Raw genomic sequence first — 13,864 nt, forward strand, 5'->3', positions numbered from 1 at the left:
TTGTAATTTACACACATGACTTTCGACATTTTTGTTTTCAGGACATAAAGGAAGCCGCCCAGTCAAATCTTACTTTAGACCACTGACAGGATCCTGTGCAGCACGGTTATTATATTATCATTGTATGTGTGTGTGTTGTTGTATGTGTGTGTGTTTAAATGATTCTGCACCTTACACAGCCAACCGTGCATCGGAGGTACAGGGGAAGGACAAACTAAACACAAAAAGCAGTTCTAAAGAAAAGAGTTTGTTTAACACATAGACTTTCGCGACCAATATCATCCATAAGAGGTTTTTTTGGATTACATCGTGTAAATATGTGTCATTAAAACTATCCACGATCCAACAGAGCAAACTAGTAAGGGTTGTCACATAAACAGAACATGCCAATTCGTTACTAGTACAATGCGTTGGAGAGCCAAGCCACAACATTTACATCTGAGTACGACGTTTCGCCAGAAATTACAACTAGCTTGATCAGGCGACAGCCAGATTTGTTGAGAAGTCCACCTGTTTCGTTCCTTTTGTAATGAGCGACTTCCGTGACACGTCGTGTAGAGTGTACTTCTTATATTACTCACACTGGCACAACACAGGCCAACACTTATTCTTCCTCACACTGAGTAAAACACTCGATTTTAACGTCTCTACTGGCTACACACAGCCGATCACTCGGCATGGTCCCATCGTCCTCACTCGGCGACACCGCTGACGATGACGGCGATGGAAAACACACAGGAGATCTTCCACGTGGCCGGACGACGGAGAGAGATGTCGGTGAGCAGCGACGCAGCCTAGACCCAAAACCCCACACACGAGCCCCGAGCCCCAGGTCCACTCCCCTTTACATCTCTCGAGGCGATGCCCTCTCGTGGAACCTTCGAGCAGGTTCCCGGAATATCTCGGCGAGCCCCACCTATTACCTTTGCCCCAGATACACCTCCTTCTCTGATTGGTTGGTACGTAACCATGCCCGTACCCGTCATTCCCTTTCCGGCCAGCAGGTGTCAGTCTGTCATTACACTTATATAGAGGCGTAGATGTGGTGCTACCGACTTAGTGCTGAATGGAAGCGAATCATCAAATAATATATTGTTTAAATGCATGCCTATACAGTCCACCATACTTCAATAGGGATTAACGTTGGTACGGCTTTTTTAATACACACAATGGACAGGAAGGACAAGATCAAAGGGTTCGCATAATGCGCATGCATAATGTACGCTGACTCATTGATCCCCCCCCCCCACTTTGCGCAAGAGCGCAGAAGTGTGGTTCACCACATCTACGCCTCTATATAAGGAATGAAACAAGTGGACTTCTCCACAAATCTGGCCGTCGCCTGATGAAGCTAGTTGTAATTACTGGCGAAACGTCGTACTCAGATTGTAAATGTTGTAGCTTGGCTCTCGAACAGACCGGTGTGCTGTACTAGTCACGAATTGACATGTTCTGTTTACGTGACAACCCTTACTAGTTGGCTGTGTCGGGTGGTGGCGGGTTTTAACGACATTTATATATATAAGCGATCGAATAAAAAAAAAGTCAACTCTATTATGGAGAAAAGAGTTTGTTAATCTAAATGATGACTTAAGTGCATAGCTTCAGCGGCTTTGTAATATGCGAAGGAAGAACGTTCCAGATGCCCGCAGAAGCAGCACATCTGAAAGTGCCACGCAATGCGGTGACCGTCTTTGTTCCATGGCTAGCCAAAAGCCGCTGCTGCGAGGATGACAGGACTTTGTATGATGGCTTAAGCTCCTGGACAACCAGTAGCCAATGCAGCTCAGCGAGCACCGCACGGACATGGTCAGATCTTGCAGGACCCATCATGACACGTGCTAGGGAGTTTTGCACGCGTTTTGTAGTAAGCAACCTTTTTGACCTCCGTGAATTGGATCCCAATCGACGACTGCCCAAACTCACCATGGCCATTGTCATCCACCGGTGCCCCAACATCCATCCTTGCCTTCGTGCTCACGTCTGCCTCTCCGTCATCGCGCTTCACCTTCACGTCACCTCCTGGGGCCGGGGCGTGGATGCAAAGGGGAGGGGCACACAGTGGGATGGGGGCGGGGCAGGTGATTTTAGGTGGGTACTTCGTATGCATGTGTAGCGCAATAGCGCTGGCTGTCTAAAAAGTGTAACTACAAGGTACGGTAGTACACACGTTAAGGGACGACAGTATATACAGGGGATAAAACATCTCGCCGTGCTGTCGTCTCGACACCATCGTCGCCGCCGTCTTCACCATCGCCGACGCTACTAGCTAGAGAGCCTGCCAACTGTTCTAGCTAGTTAGGTACAGCCGACGATAGACGGTTGTGTGTGTGTCTGAAAGTGTATATATATAGTGTGCACCAATGTAGGGTGTGTGGAGTCCCCACCGTGTGTAAGAAAAAAAGGTGCCTCCAACTACTACTGTCTCCGATTGCATGACTACATTTGGTTCCAGAAGTGTCTTCATGTCAAAGGCAAAGAGGAAAAACCCACCTGTAGTGTCGTCGGAGCAACAGGAGCAGCTCCAGTCCCTCACAGCTGCCTGTCGAGGAAAGCTGGCAGGTGCTCACCGGGCGTCTTGGTCAGCTGCTGTCAGCCGCTGCGCAGCTGGTTGTCCAGCTTGCCACGGCTGCGCCCGCCGGAAGAGCCGTGGCGCAGGAACTTCAAGCAACCCGAGCACCTACTGCCGCCGCGGTACCGAGCTCGAGTTTCCCGCCATTACGCACCGCCATCTTGTCGGAGCCAGTCGGCGAGAAAATCGAGTTGCCCCCGGCGGCGCTCATGGAAGCGCTCTTCCAGCACAGGCGGTTGCCTCCCGTCCGTGATTTTGTAGCGGCGGGGGGCGACTGGACGGTGTTTCAATGTTGTTTTGAAGCGGCATACTTGTCGGTCGGCTGGTTGGAGGGGGAGGCGTTGCGGGCTCTGCTGACGGCCCTGGATTATGACTTCCTGGTGGCGTCTAAGGCTATTTTGGAGGAGGATAGGACTCTACCTCGGGCGTATGTCCAAATGACCGGCATTTTTGACCCACCGTTCAACATGCGCAGAAGGTTTTTGCTGCGGAAGAGAGGGGAGGTTGAGACGCCTCTCCTCGTCCACAGCGCGCTGCTAGCCTTGGGCCAAGCAGCTTACCCACACACAAACCGGGCGGCGCTCGACTCCCTGGCGCTGGACAGGTTGCCGTCACTGGCGCAATAGTTGGGCGTCGCCCTCTCCATCACGAAGGATGAGTTGTTTTCCCTGAAGGTGGCCCGGTGTATTCAGGTGCACCTTAAGCTGCGGTAGTGGCCCAAGATGGCTGCTTGCGTGGGGGAGCCCGAGGAACCAGAGGGGCCTGCACCGCGGGAGCTGGAACAGGCCTATGCTTACTCTTTGGTTCTTTCGGTAAAGTCACGTAGGTAGAAAAAAATAAATATATCACGACGTTTCGATCGCAATACAAGCGGTCGTCTTCAGGCGGAAAAAAATATCCAGCAGTGAAACTGATGAACCAGCGAGAGAGCTGTTACAACAAGAGGTTATTTATGTGGCGATGGGAAAGCAAGCGGGGTCTGAGCTGGAAAGGAATTCCATCCCCGGACACAAGCACGTCAGTTGTGTTAATGGAGGAGATTAAGGAGAGAGAAATTTGGGAGAAAGATTAGCATGAAATGAGCTTCCGTTTCCGTATAAGAGTATCCCCCCTGCATATGCGCACAACAGCAGTGTTAATGGGAGATTAGCACTATGTTGATGGGGGAGATTAGGCAGGGAGATTAGGGGGATTAGCAAGTTAATGTCACGTCTATGTGTAACACAAGCTGTGGCGCTGCCAACTGCGCTGTGAGGCAATCGCATCCATGCATGAGAACCCCCGCGCCAGTGAGACATAAAGAATGCCCATCACACAGCCAGAACCATCGATACATCGATACATCGATGGTTCTGGCTGAGGACGAACGCTTGTGTTGCGATCGAAATGTCGTGATATATTATTTTTCTACCTATGTGACTTTACCAAAAGAACCAAAGAGTATGGATTCCTGCAGTCATGAAAGATTCAAATCAAGGCCTATGCTTCATTCAGCCGGGGCCCACGCGGGAGAGTTGTCCAAGGGACGGTAGCCAGAGAGGCGTAGGCAAGAGCGGGACCCTCTTCCGGCTTGGAGATCCGCTACCACCTGCTACAAGTGCAGCCAGCCGGGCCACATCGCCAAATGGTGCCGGAACAGCACCGAAGCAGCAACTTCGCCTTCAACGTCCTCTGGCTCCGCCATCGTCATTCCTCATCTTCTCGCGGCGCGTGGACGGCGGACTCGGGCGTCGGACGGATGGCCAAATTCTGGCAAGCAATGGGATCAATTGGCGTTCCGAGTCGTAGCAGCTGTGGCGGGTTCGTCCACAGTGGTGGGGTTTATCCAGGGGGTAGACATAAGGGCTCTGGTCGATAGAGGAGCTTCGGCTACCATCATTTCCGAACTCATTTACAATTTGTTGCAGCCGGGAACCCATTGTCTCAGCCCGGTCGCGAGAGCTTGTGTTGCCGCCAACGGTGGAAGTTTGAGGATTTTGAGAAAGATAGTGGCGAAGGTCCGGAAAGGGGAAATCGAGTTAACCGGGCTGGTGTTGGTCTCCAAGTCGTTGGCTGTGCCGTGTCTTCTGGGCACCGATTTTTTAGGGTGGATGCCCCTCAAAATCCTTATAGACCAAGGGTGCGTTGGGATAGCGATTGGCCTTTTTGCAATCCCCTACTAGGCTGGCAGCGGCTAACGCCACGGTCCAGGCCCTTGTGAAGGAATCTTTTACGATCCCGCCAGGCGCACAAATGCTGGTGCCCTTACGGCTCAGGAAGCATCTGGAATTGGCAAATCCAGAGGAGGGGGTACCATTGTCAGAATGGACAAAGATCCCTTTTTACAGGTGCTAAATGCTGAGCTGTGGGCAGCTGTAGTCCAAGCCAGCACAGTTTTGGCCCATGCAACTGCTGCACGTTGCGAGGAAACTGACACAACTGCAGAGGAGGTCATTGGCATGGTGGAATGGGAAGGCGAGTCGGATGAGACATGGATTCACAAATTGTGCTCCGAAAATTGAGATTTGCAGGAGTTTGCAGATGTTTAGCCAGGGGACATTTGACATTGCCCGCACTTCGTTATTGGAGCCCCAATAACAGAATTCATATAGGATGAGCCCCAAGGAGAAGGACCATGTCCAACAGACAATTGACGAGATGTTGGCTGCAGACATTATCTCTCCCTCTAGCAGCCCATGGGGGACTCCCATTGTATTGGTTAAAAAACGGGACGGGAACCTACGCTTTTGCTTAGTTTTCCAGAATCTGAATTTTTTTTCCGTCGCAAACGCATATCCACTCCCTCGGCTGGACGATTCCCCAGATGCGTTGTCTGGTGCCTGGTTCTTCTCCACCGTCGATTTATCAAGGTTCTGGCAGCTGCCCCTAGACGAGGAATCCAAAACTAACACCGCATTCCAGACGCCCCAAGGGTTGTTCCAATTTAACTGCCTCCCTATGGGGCTGCATTCGGCTCCAGCCACGTCTCAACGTTTGATGGAATTGGTTTTGGCAGGTCTGCAATGGGATTCGTGCCTCATTTATCTGGGTAATGTCGTCGTGTTCGGACGCACGTTCAAAGAGCACTTGCTGCAATTACGGTCGGTGTTTGTTAGAGTGTGGGCGGCCAATCTTAAATTCAAACCGCATAAGTGCCACATCTTGCAAACATCTGTGCGGTATATGGGCCATATTGTTAGTGCATCCTGGATAGCCATCGACCCCCACAAAATGGCGTGCATGCGCAAATGGCCAACCCCCAAGTTGGTGGGTGAGGTGCGCAGCTTTCCCAGGTATGCGTCATATTATCGCCGGTTTGTCCCGAGGTTCGCTCCATCGAATTTATTACGGGAGGTGTGCGACTCCCTCTGCACAAAGAAAAGTAGGAAAATTGCCCTACCGTCCTCAGACAGATGGGATGGTAGAACGCCTGCCCAGGACCCGAACATGAATGCTGTGCCAGGTGGTCAATGACGCGCAGTCAGACTGGAATTTACACATCCCGTTTTCTGGTCACATACAGGATGGCCCCACATGCCGACCGGGATTCTCCCCATTTTATTTTATGTACGGGAGAGAGAACGAAACCGACCTGTGGAAGCTCAATTGGGCATGGCTTCAAGCAAAAGGAAGGCCAGCATGCCCACACCCATGCAGGTTACGCTTAAGCGATTGATGGAGGCGCGGGAAGCATCAAAAGATAATTCAGCCGGAAGGCAGGCATTGCCCGCAGGTACCACTCGGCACGTCCCCTAAATTACACCAGCCATGGCGGGGTCCCATCAAGGTAGTGGAAATTAAGAGGCCACAGTGCGTACGAAAACAGATTGGTCGCCATTGTTAGTTTGTACACCCGTCGCGGTTAAAGCCAAATAAGTGCATCTGAAAGCGCGCGAAGCAGTAATTGTCTTTGTTCGATGGTTCATTTGTGGCAAGAACTTTGTGTGTAATGAGTGCCAGATCTCACTTTGGACTTGTGAATCTCTGTGACGTCCGCCACTCTGAACCTGAAGACGAATGCCCAAACTCACCGCAGCGGCCGATGTGATCCACCACCACCTCCACGTCCACAAACGTCCTTGTTTCCAAGCTTGCTTCACAGTCACGCTCGACCTTCACGTCGTGTGCACCTGCTGCGGCCGCCGGGACAGCAGAGCAGAGAGGGAATGGAGGAGGAAGGGGGTTAGCAGAGAGATTTAGCGAAGCATTATGACATATGACTTTCACACAGCAAGAGCACCAAATGCACAATGAAAATAAATAATTGATTGCATACGCATGCACGTTCATATTATGAGATTGGACGTCAGCCCACGTAGCTATAGAAGCCATGTGACAAGTGCAGGGTAAGCGGTCCAGTAGAGAGGTGATTGCAGTTTTGAAAGAAGAAGATTCATGATTAACATATGCGTAGCATGAAAATCCATAACTAAATAACACGAGCATATAAAGTACTTTAGTGTGGAAGTAAACAATAAAAGAAAATATCAAATTTCGCTCTTCACTTTTTCCATCCCACAATAGAGTAATTGAGTAGAACTGGCAGGTTCACACCAGTTAGACAACAAACATACATACAAATAAACATATGGGATAAATTGCATATGTCGTGTCAACGATTCAGAGACAGTTTCACGGTCTCGTCCACACACTCTCCACAGTAGCTCAGCCGAGCTTGTACATTACATGAGCCGTCTAACACTCAAGGCGCTGACTGAGATAGCCAACTACTATCCTTCATAGCACAATATATAATGGAGACGTTTAGCAACGATGGTGACGAGACGACAGTAACGACGAGATGAGTCCATTCCCAAAACCGGAAGCCTCGAGCTCCGCTCTCGGCTCCTCTTATGCTACCAGCATGGCCTGACTCTGCCCTGACCATGCCTCCCTTCTTGAACCGGCTAGCAGGTTCCAGGGGCCTCCAGATGGGGTCCTCTGTGACCCTTACCCTAGTTCCTCGTCTTGCCAACACACCGTGCACACCCTCACCGGCGTGTGTACTGTCTGTCCACCACAGTTGCTGCGGCTTGTTAACAGCCGGCGCCATTATACTACATCCCCCCCCTTGTTTAAAAAACCAGCCGTCCCGGCTGATATACAGCAAAGCAAATGGGTGGATAGCCAGAGAAACTCTCCCACAACAGAGGAACATGACAAAAACACCAAAAAACCCACAACCAACCAAAACCAGTCATGATACTCCCTGCGAATCAACAACCCAACAACAGCTCCACCCGAGCAAGTTGGCGTGCGCGCAACCACACAGCACAACCGCAACGCCCCCCACGAACTGACAACACAAACGCTGTGACACTCGGCGTGCAGCGCATGTGTAGGGCTGTTACGGGAGGGCTGTAAGTGCATACGATCCAATGGGTAACAAACACAGTGGGCGGAGTTACGGGAGTACACGGGGGGGGTGCCCGCAGCGACGTCCGCATCAGGCAGCCTGGGGGGTTGTGATCCTGATGGGGGGTATAAAGGGGGAGGACAAAGAGAGCTCGGGGCTCAGTCTGGGAACGAAGGAGGAAGAGTGAAGATCCTCTAGCTAGAGCCCTGGACTCCCCTCGACGCCGCCCTTGTCAGGGCTGCAGAGGAGCGAGCCAGAGGCGTGGTTCCGTGAACCAGGGTTAGACCCTGGGACTCCGGAGACCGTAGCCCGACTCACCAGTGTCGGGCCAGTTAGCCTCCCCTAGCTCGTTAGAGGAGGACTTGGGGATAGGTGAGATTAGCTAGGGGGTATCCCCAGTTATCCGGGTGAGGGGGCCGCTACCCCCTCTAGTGTTGTCCTGTACCGATAAGCTGAAATAAATATACGTGTGCCTCAACCTGGGTGTCCAGCGTCTTCACCGGTACTTCATCTGGTGTCAGAAGTACTACGGACATGGAAACACGTCAGACAGCTCGAGCCAGAGTACCGGAGGAGGACACTGCTGAAGTCGTTGAGCCCGAGGCGGCTCACCAAGACATGGCGCAGCCGGGGGCCGACGCGTTCCTACCGGGGCATCGGCATGAAGAGGGGCCGCAGCCAGACGCGCTACGGCTGGCTCACGAGAGACTGGCGGAGCTACTGTACGCCGCTGCCGCCACGCTGGAAAACATCACGCGGCTGGGGGCTGGTGGTCCACCACGGGGCGAGGGGAGTCGTCAACCTGAGCGCCTTCCCGCCATTTCTGAAAACTCAAACTTTGAATTTCCCGCCATCGTCACGGCAGCTGCGGAGGGCGTGGCCGGGCTCAACCTTGGGTCCGACACCGCTCTCGCTGGGACAGCTGCGTCATCTCCAGCGGAGGGAGCGTCATCACATCCGCGACAGGCGATTCCATCTGCCATTCGCGCCGACGCACAGCCGAGTCCCGGGGATAGCAGCCTACAGACGTCCAAGGCGAACGCTGCGCTACAACAACGGCTGCCTCCGCTGAAAGAATTTGTTGGTGCAGAGGGCGACTGGGGCGGCTTCCAGCGACGCTTCATCGCCCACCAAGAAATGGCAAGGTGGTCCGACAATGAAGCCCTCTGCGCGCTGCCGGCGCTCCTCGACGCAGACGCGCTCGCCGCCCTCACATCGGCGCCGAAAGAGAAGCGGTCTACTCTGCCGAAGGCACTACAGCTGCTGGCCGGGGTCTATGGACCTTCAGCGGAATGCAGAGAGCGGTTCTACGAGCGCAAGCGGGGTGAGAAGGAGTCGCCCCTGGCATACAGGACGAGCCTCCTAGCGCTGGCTAAGACGGCTTTTCCCCGTATGGACGACGATGGCGTGGACGCGATGGTCACGGAGAAAATACTCCTCCTGGCAGACGACCTGGACATCGCTGTCGTCGCACAGGAGGACGCCGAGATGACCTCTCTTCAGGCGGCGCGCCTCCTTCACGCCAACCTTCTGTCCCTGCGGCGGAAAGCCAGCAGGGCATCGGCAGGGCGTGCGGTGGCTGCAGCCACCCTTCCGACGGAGGAGCTCTTCGCCGTCGACCATCGACGGCAACAGGCGCAAGAAGTACGGTCGGCCCGGGACGGGTCAAGCCGTTTCAACCGCCCGTCGTCTCCACCGGGGCTCCCGCGGTGTTTCAACTGCGGCGTCCGGGGCCACGTCGCCTCGGGGTGCCGCTCTCCTCGACAGCGCGGGACGACGGCTCGACGGGACGCCGGGCCTCCTCCTCCCAAGCTCCAGCAACATGACCCGGCGAGTCGCGGCACCACACATGTTTGGCCAAAGCACCTACCCGTTGCACGCTCTCGCACCACAACAAACGGGGGGCCGATGTCGCGTTGCGAGGGGCCAACGCGGATCACTGCGGGGACTCAAATCGAGCCCAAACAGTGGTCCGTGTTGGCCCATCGCGTGGTAGCCGCGTCGTCAGGGTCGTCGGCCGTAGTCGGACACATTGACGGGGTAGAAGTACGCATCTTGGTCGATACGGGGGCATCGGCGACAATCATTTCGGAATTAATTTACAATATTCTGCCCGTACAAAGCCGGCCTTTACTGCCGGTTAACGTCCCATTCTATGCCGCTAACGGGGGCTCTCTCGGCATCATGGGACAGATTCGAGCGCAAATTTCTATTGGGGACATCAAATTGTCGGGGCCGATTTTCGTTTCCTCCTCGCTGGCGGTTCCGTGCCTGCTGGGGACGGATTTCTTAGGTAAAATGCCCATTCGTATTTTGATCGACCAAGGATGCATTGAGCTTCCATCGGGGCGGCGCATGGCGTTCCTGCCATCCCCTGCGGCGGCTCGGTCGGCGTTCGCGACGGTACCGGCGTTCGTCGTTGAAACTGTTCGTGTGCCGCCGGGAGCTCAAATGCTAGTGCCTCTGAAACTTCGTAAGCCCTTCGCTAAGGGCATAGGGGATCAGGGTGTTTTGCTGGGACCGTCTAGGGCCGGGGTTAATGGGCCTCATTTGATTCCGGCCCAGACCGTCGTAAGAGGGGACGGGGACCCTTTCATCGCGGTCCTAAATGTGGGATCGCAGACGGTGGTGGTTCCTCAAGGGACGGTGCTCGCTCACGCGACGCCAATGCCCTGCGAGGAACCTGTCGCGAACCACGTTGGCACTGCTTCCCGGATGCTCCCACATTCGGACAGCGATGAAGGGTGGATCGACGCGCTTTGTGCGGGATCGACGGACCTGACAAATTCAGAGCGCCAACAGCTTAGAACGCTACTGAGGGAATTTTCCGACGTTTTCAGTCGTGATAAATATGATTTGGGTTGCACTCACCTGCTGCGTCACCATATTGACACGGGTGACAGCGCGCCAATTCGCCAAAATCCGTTTCGGTTAAGTCCCGCCGAAAAGGACCATGTCAAATCGGCTGTTGATGACATGTTAGCCGCCGACATCATTTCTCCCTCCACCAGCCCGTGGGGAGCGCCGATCGTCCTGGTTAAAAAGCAGGACGGCTCGTTGCGGTTTTGCGTGGATTTTCGGCGCCTTAATAAAATTTCGGTTGCCGACGCATACCCGCTCCCACGGATGGACGAATCGCTGGACGCTTTGGCGGGAGCGCGATTCTTCTCCACACTAGATTTACTTTCGGGATTCTGGCAGCTTCCTCTGGACGATGATTCTAAGCCTAAAACTGCTTTCCGTACACCGCACGGCCTGTTCCAATTCAACCGGTTGCCGATGGGCTTACACTCAGCGCCGGCAACTTTCCAGCGATTGATGGAATTGGTTTTGGCTGGATTGCAATGGGAATCGTGCCTGATTTATTTGGATGACGTTATTGTCTTTGGTAAAACTTTTGATGAACATCTCCAGAGGTTGCGGGCGGTTTTCCTAAAGATGCGGGCTGCTAATTTGAAATTTAAGCCCCAAAAATGCCATTTGTTACGCGAGTCGGTGCGTTATTTGGGGCACATCGTAGGGCGCTCGGGTATTGCTACCGATCCCGCCAAAACGCAGTGTGTCAGCTCCTGGCCGACTCCCACCTCGGTGGGAGAGGTCAGGAGTTTTATTGGCTTCGCATCATATTACCGACGCTTCGTCGCTAATTTTGCAACAATTGCCAAACCCCTACACGCGTTAACATCTAAAGGGGTTCGGTTCCACTGGGGTCAGGATGAGGAAGCTGCTTTCTGCTCCCTTCGGGACGCGCTGGTGAAGGCTCCTCCCTTGATTTACCCAGATTTTTCGAGGCCGTTTTTGCTCGACACCGACGCGAGCAACACGGGTATTGGAGGCGTGCTTTCCCAGGTGGTTGACGGCGTGGAACGGGTGGTCGCGTACGGCAGTCGGGTGTTGTCTCCAACGGAGCAAAGATATTGTGTCACCCGTAGGGAACTGTTGGCAATTGTCTATTTCATCCAACAGTATCGCCCATATCTGTACGGTCGGCATTTCACCGTCCGCACAGATCATGCGGCACTGCAGTACGCCCTGAAGGTTCAACAGCCATCGGGACAATTGTCCCGATGGCTGGAGGTCCTCCAGGATTTCAGTTTTGAAACCACTTATCGTAAGGGCGTTCGCCACACCAACGCTGACGCTCTGTCACGGATGCCAACCGCCTCCGAATGCGCATGTCTCCTGGGGTCGGGGCGTTGCAAGCCAGTGGGGGACGTGATGGTTCCGGTCCTGGCGGCGGCCGCCGACGATGAAACGGTAGTCCCCATTGATATCGCCGAACAGGGGAGAGATTCCCTGCTTGGATTGCCCGTTGATGAATGGGGGCGCCTCCAGTTGGAGGATGCCTCCCTCCTCGCGTTGCGTCGTCGCGCCGGGGAGAGGGGGCGTGTGACGGGTCATGCCGACGCATGGGAAACCCATGCGGGCTTGCTTATGCATTGGGACGGGAAATCCCAGCGTCACCGGCTGGTGGTCCCTTCTGGCCTACGAGGTAAGGTGGTGTGGGCTGCTCATGAGCGCCTCCTCCACCTAGGTACCCAGAAAACACTCGCCTTGCTTCAGCTGAATTTTTTTTGGCCGGGTATGACAAGGGATGTTGCTGATCTGTTGGCGGCATGCCCTCAGTGTGCGCAGCGCAAACCACCGGCACGGGAGTCGAACCCGCCCTTACAATCCATCCAGGTCTCCAGAATAAATGAACTGGTCGCACTGGATATTCTGGGGCCATTCCCCGCCACCTCCAGGGGAAATAAATATTTGCTTACTGGGGTCGAATATTTTACGCGCTGGCCTATGGCCTGGCCCCTGGCGAATCAGTCGGCAGCAGCCATCGTCGACGCCTTTGTCCAAGGTTATGTCATGGACAAAGGTGCCCCGGAGCGGTTGTTGACCGACCAGGGTAGAAATTTTTCGGGGAAACTCCTAAAACAAGTCTGTGATCTCCTGGGAACGAAAAAAATTCGAACCTCCCCCTATCACCCGCAAACGGACGGGATGGTCGAGCGTCTGCATCGCACCATCACGTCTATGTTGTCGCAGCAAGTTTCGGACTCACAGGCTGATTGGGACTTACAAATTCAAGGGGTTCTAGCGGCATACAGATTGGCTCCCCATGCTGCGACGGGGTTTTCACCTTTCTTTCTTATGTATGGCCGCGAACCCGACCCACCTGTTCGGGCACAGTTGCAGATCCACGTGCCGCTGGGCAAATCTAAATTGGACGATCACGTTAAATTTAACCTTGACAAACTGACTGAGGCGCGGGATGCGGCGAGGCTAAATTCTGACAGGCGTCAGAAGGCGAACGAGCGCCTCAGACTGGCTCGCGCGCACGTGCTGCAGTGGAAGCCGGGGGACAGGGCATGGCTGCACTGTCCCCAGGTACCACTCGCGACCTCCTCTAAACTCGTACGCCCGTGGCGGGGCCCCGTCGAGGTTATTGAGGTTTTGAGGCCTCAGTGCGTTCGAATCAAATGGGGGAGGCGCCGGTGGTTTGTACACCCCTCTAGGCTGAAGCCGTTTGTTGCGGTGCGGGGGCCCACGCCACGCACGCGAGGCCAAGCATGTGGGGGGTCGACCGACTCGGAGGGTCCGTCGCTGCTCTCGCCTGATGTGTTGCCGGCTGTCCCACCCACAGGTGTACCGGGAATGACGGGCTCACGCCCTGGAACCCCCACAGGTGATGCCGACAGTCGCGCGACTTCAATCGCGACCTCACCTCGAATGGGACAGCCGCCACCGGATGGTCCGCCGTCCGGGGTTGCCCCGTGTGACGGGCCTGCGGCAAGGACGCGCGCTAAAATGCGCAGACTCTTATAATATACAGCAGGAAGAAAAAGGAAAAAAAAAAAACTTTTCTTATTTATTTTCCTTCACGTGTCATGGTTACTGTATGCTGCGTCGGTGGTGTGCTCCTTGCACACTGAGTGTGTTGTGTTGTGTGGGCGCGGTGTGTG

At 54.3% G+C, this 13,864-nt stretch overlaps 2 protein-coding genes across 5 annotated transcripts in view; one reads left to right on the top strand and one right to left on the bottom strand.

Moving 5' to 3' along the window:
• The window catches only part of LOC144953089 (uncharacterized), a 405,883-nt gene that overhangs the window by 128,157 nt on the left and 263,862 nt on the right, over positions 1-13,864 (top strand). The window lies entirely within an intron of this gene.
• Positions 1-13,864, bottom strand: part of LOC144953094 (uncharacterized) — a 29,349-nt gene that overhangs the window by 5,680 nt on the left and 9,805 nt on the right. For all 4 annotated transcript variants that reach the window (XM_078883623.1, XM_078883622.1, XM_078883620.1 and 1 more), the window contains 2 exons: positions 6,583-6,684; positions 1,927-2,022 (listed from right to left, as the gene is read on the bottom strand). In XM_078883623.1, coding sequence (XP_078739749.1) covers positions 1,927-2,022; positions 6,583-6,684 — 198 coding nt within the window. The remainder of the gene's footprint in view (positions 1-1,926; positions 2,023-6,582; positions 6,685-13,864) is intronic.

This window comes from Lampetra fluviatilis, chromosome 72 (assembly GCF_964198595.1).
Source record: "Lampetra fluviatilis chromosome 72, kcLamFluv1.1, whole genome shotgun sequence".
Classification (NCBI taxonomy): Eukaryota; Metazoa; Chordata; class Hyperoartia; order Petromyzontiformes; family Petromyzontidae; genus Lampetra; species Lampetra fluviatilis.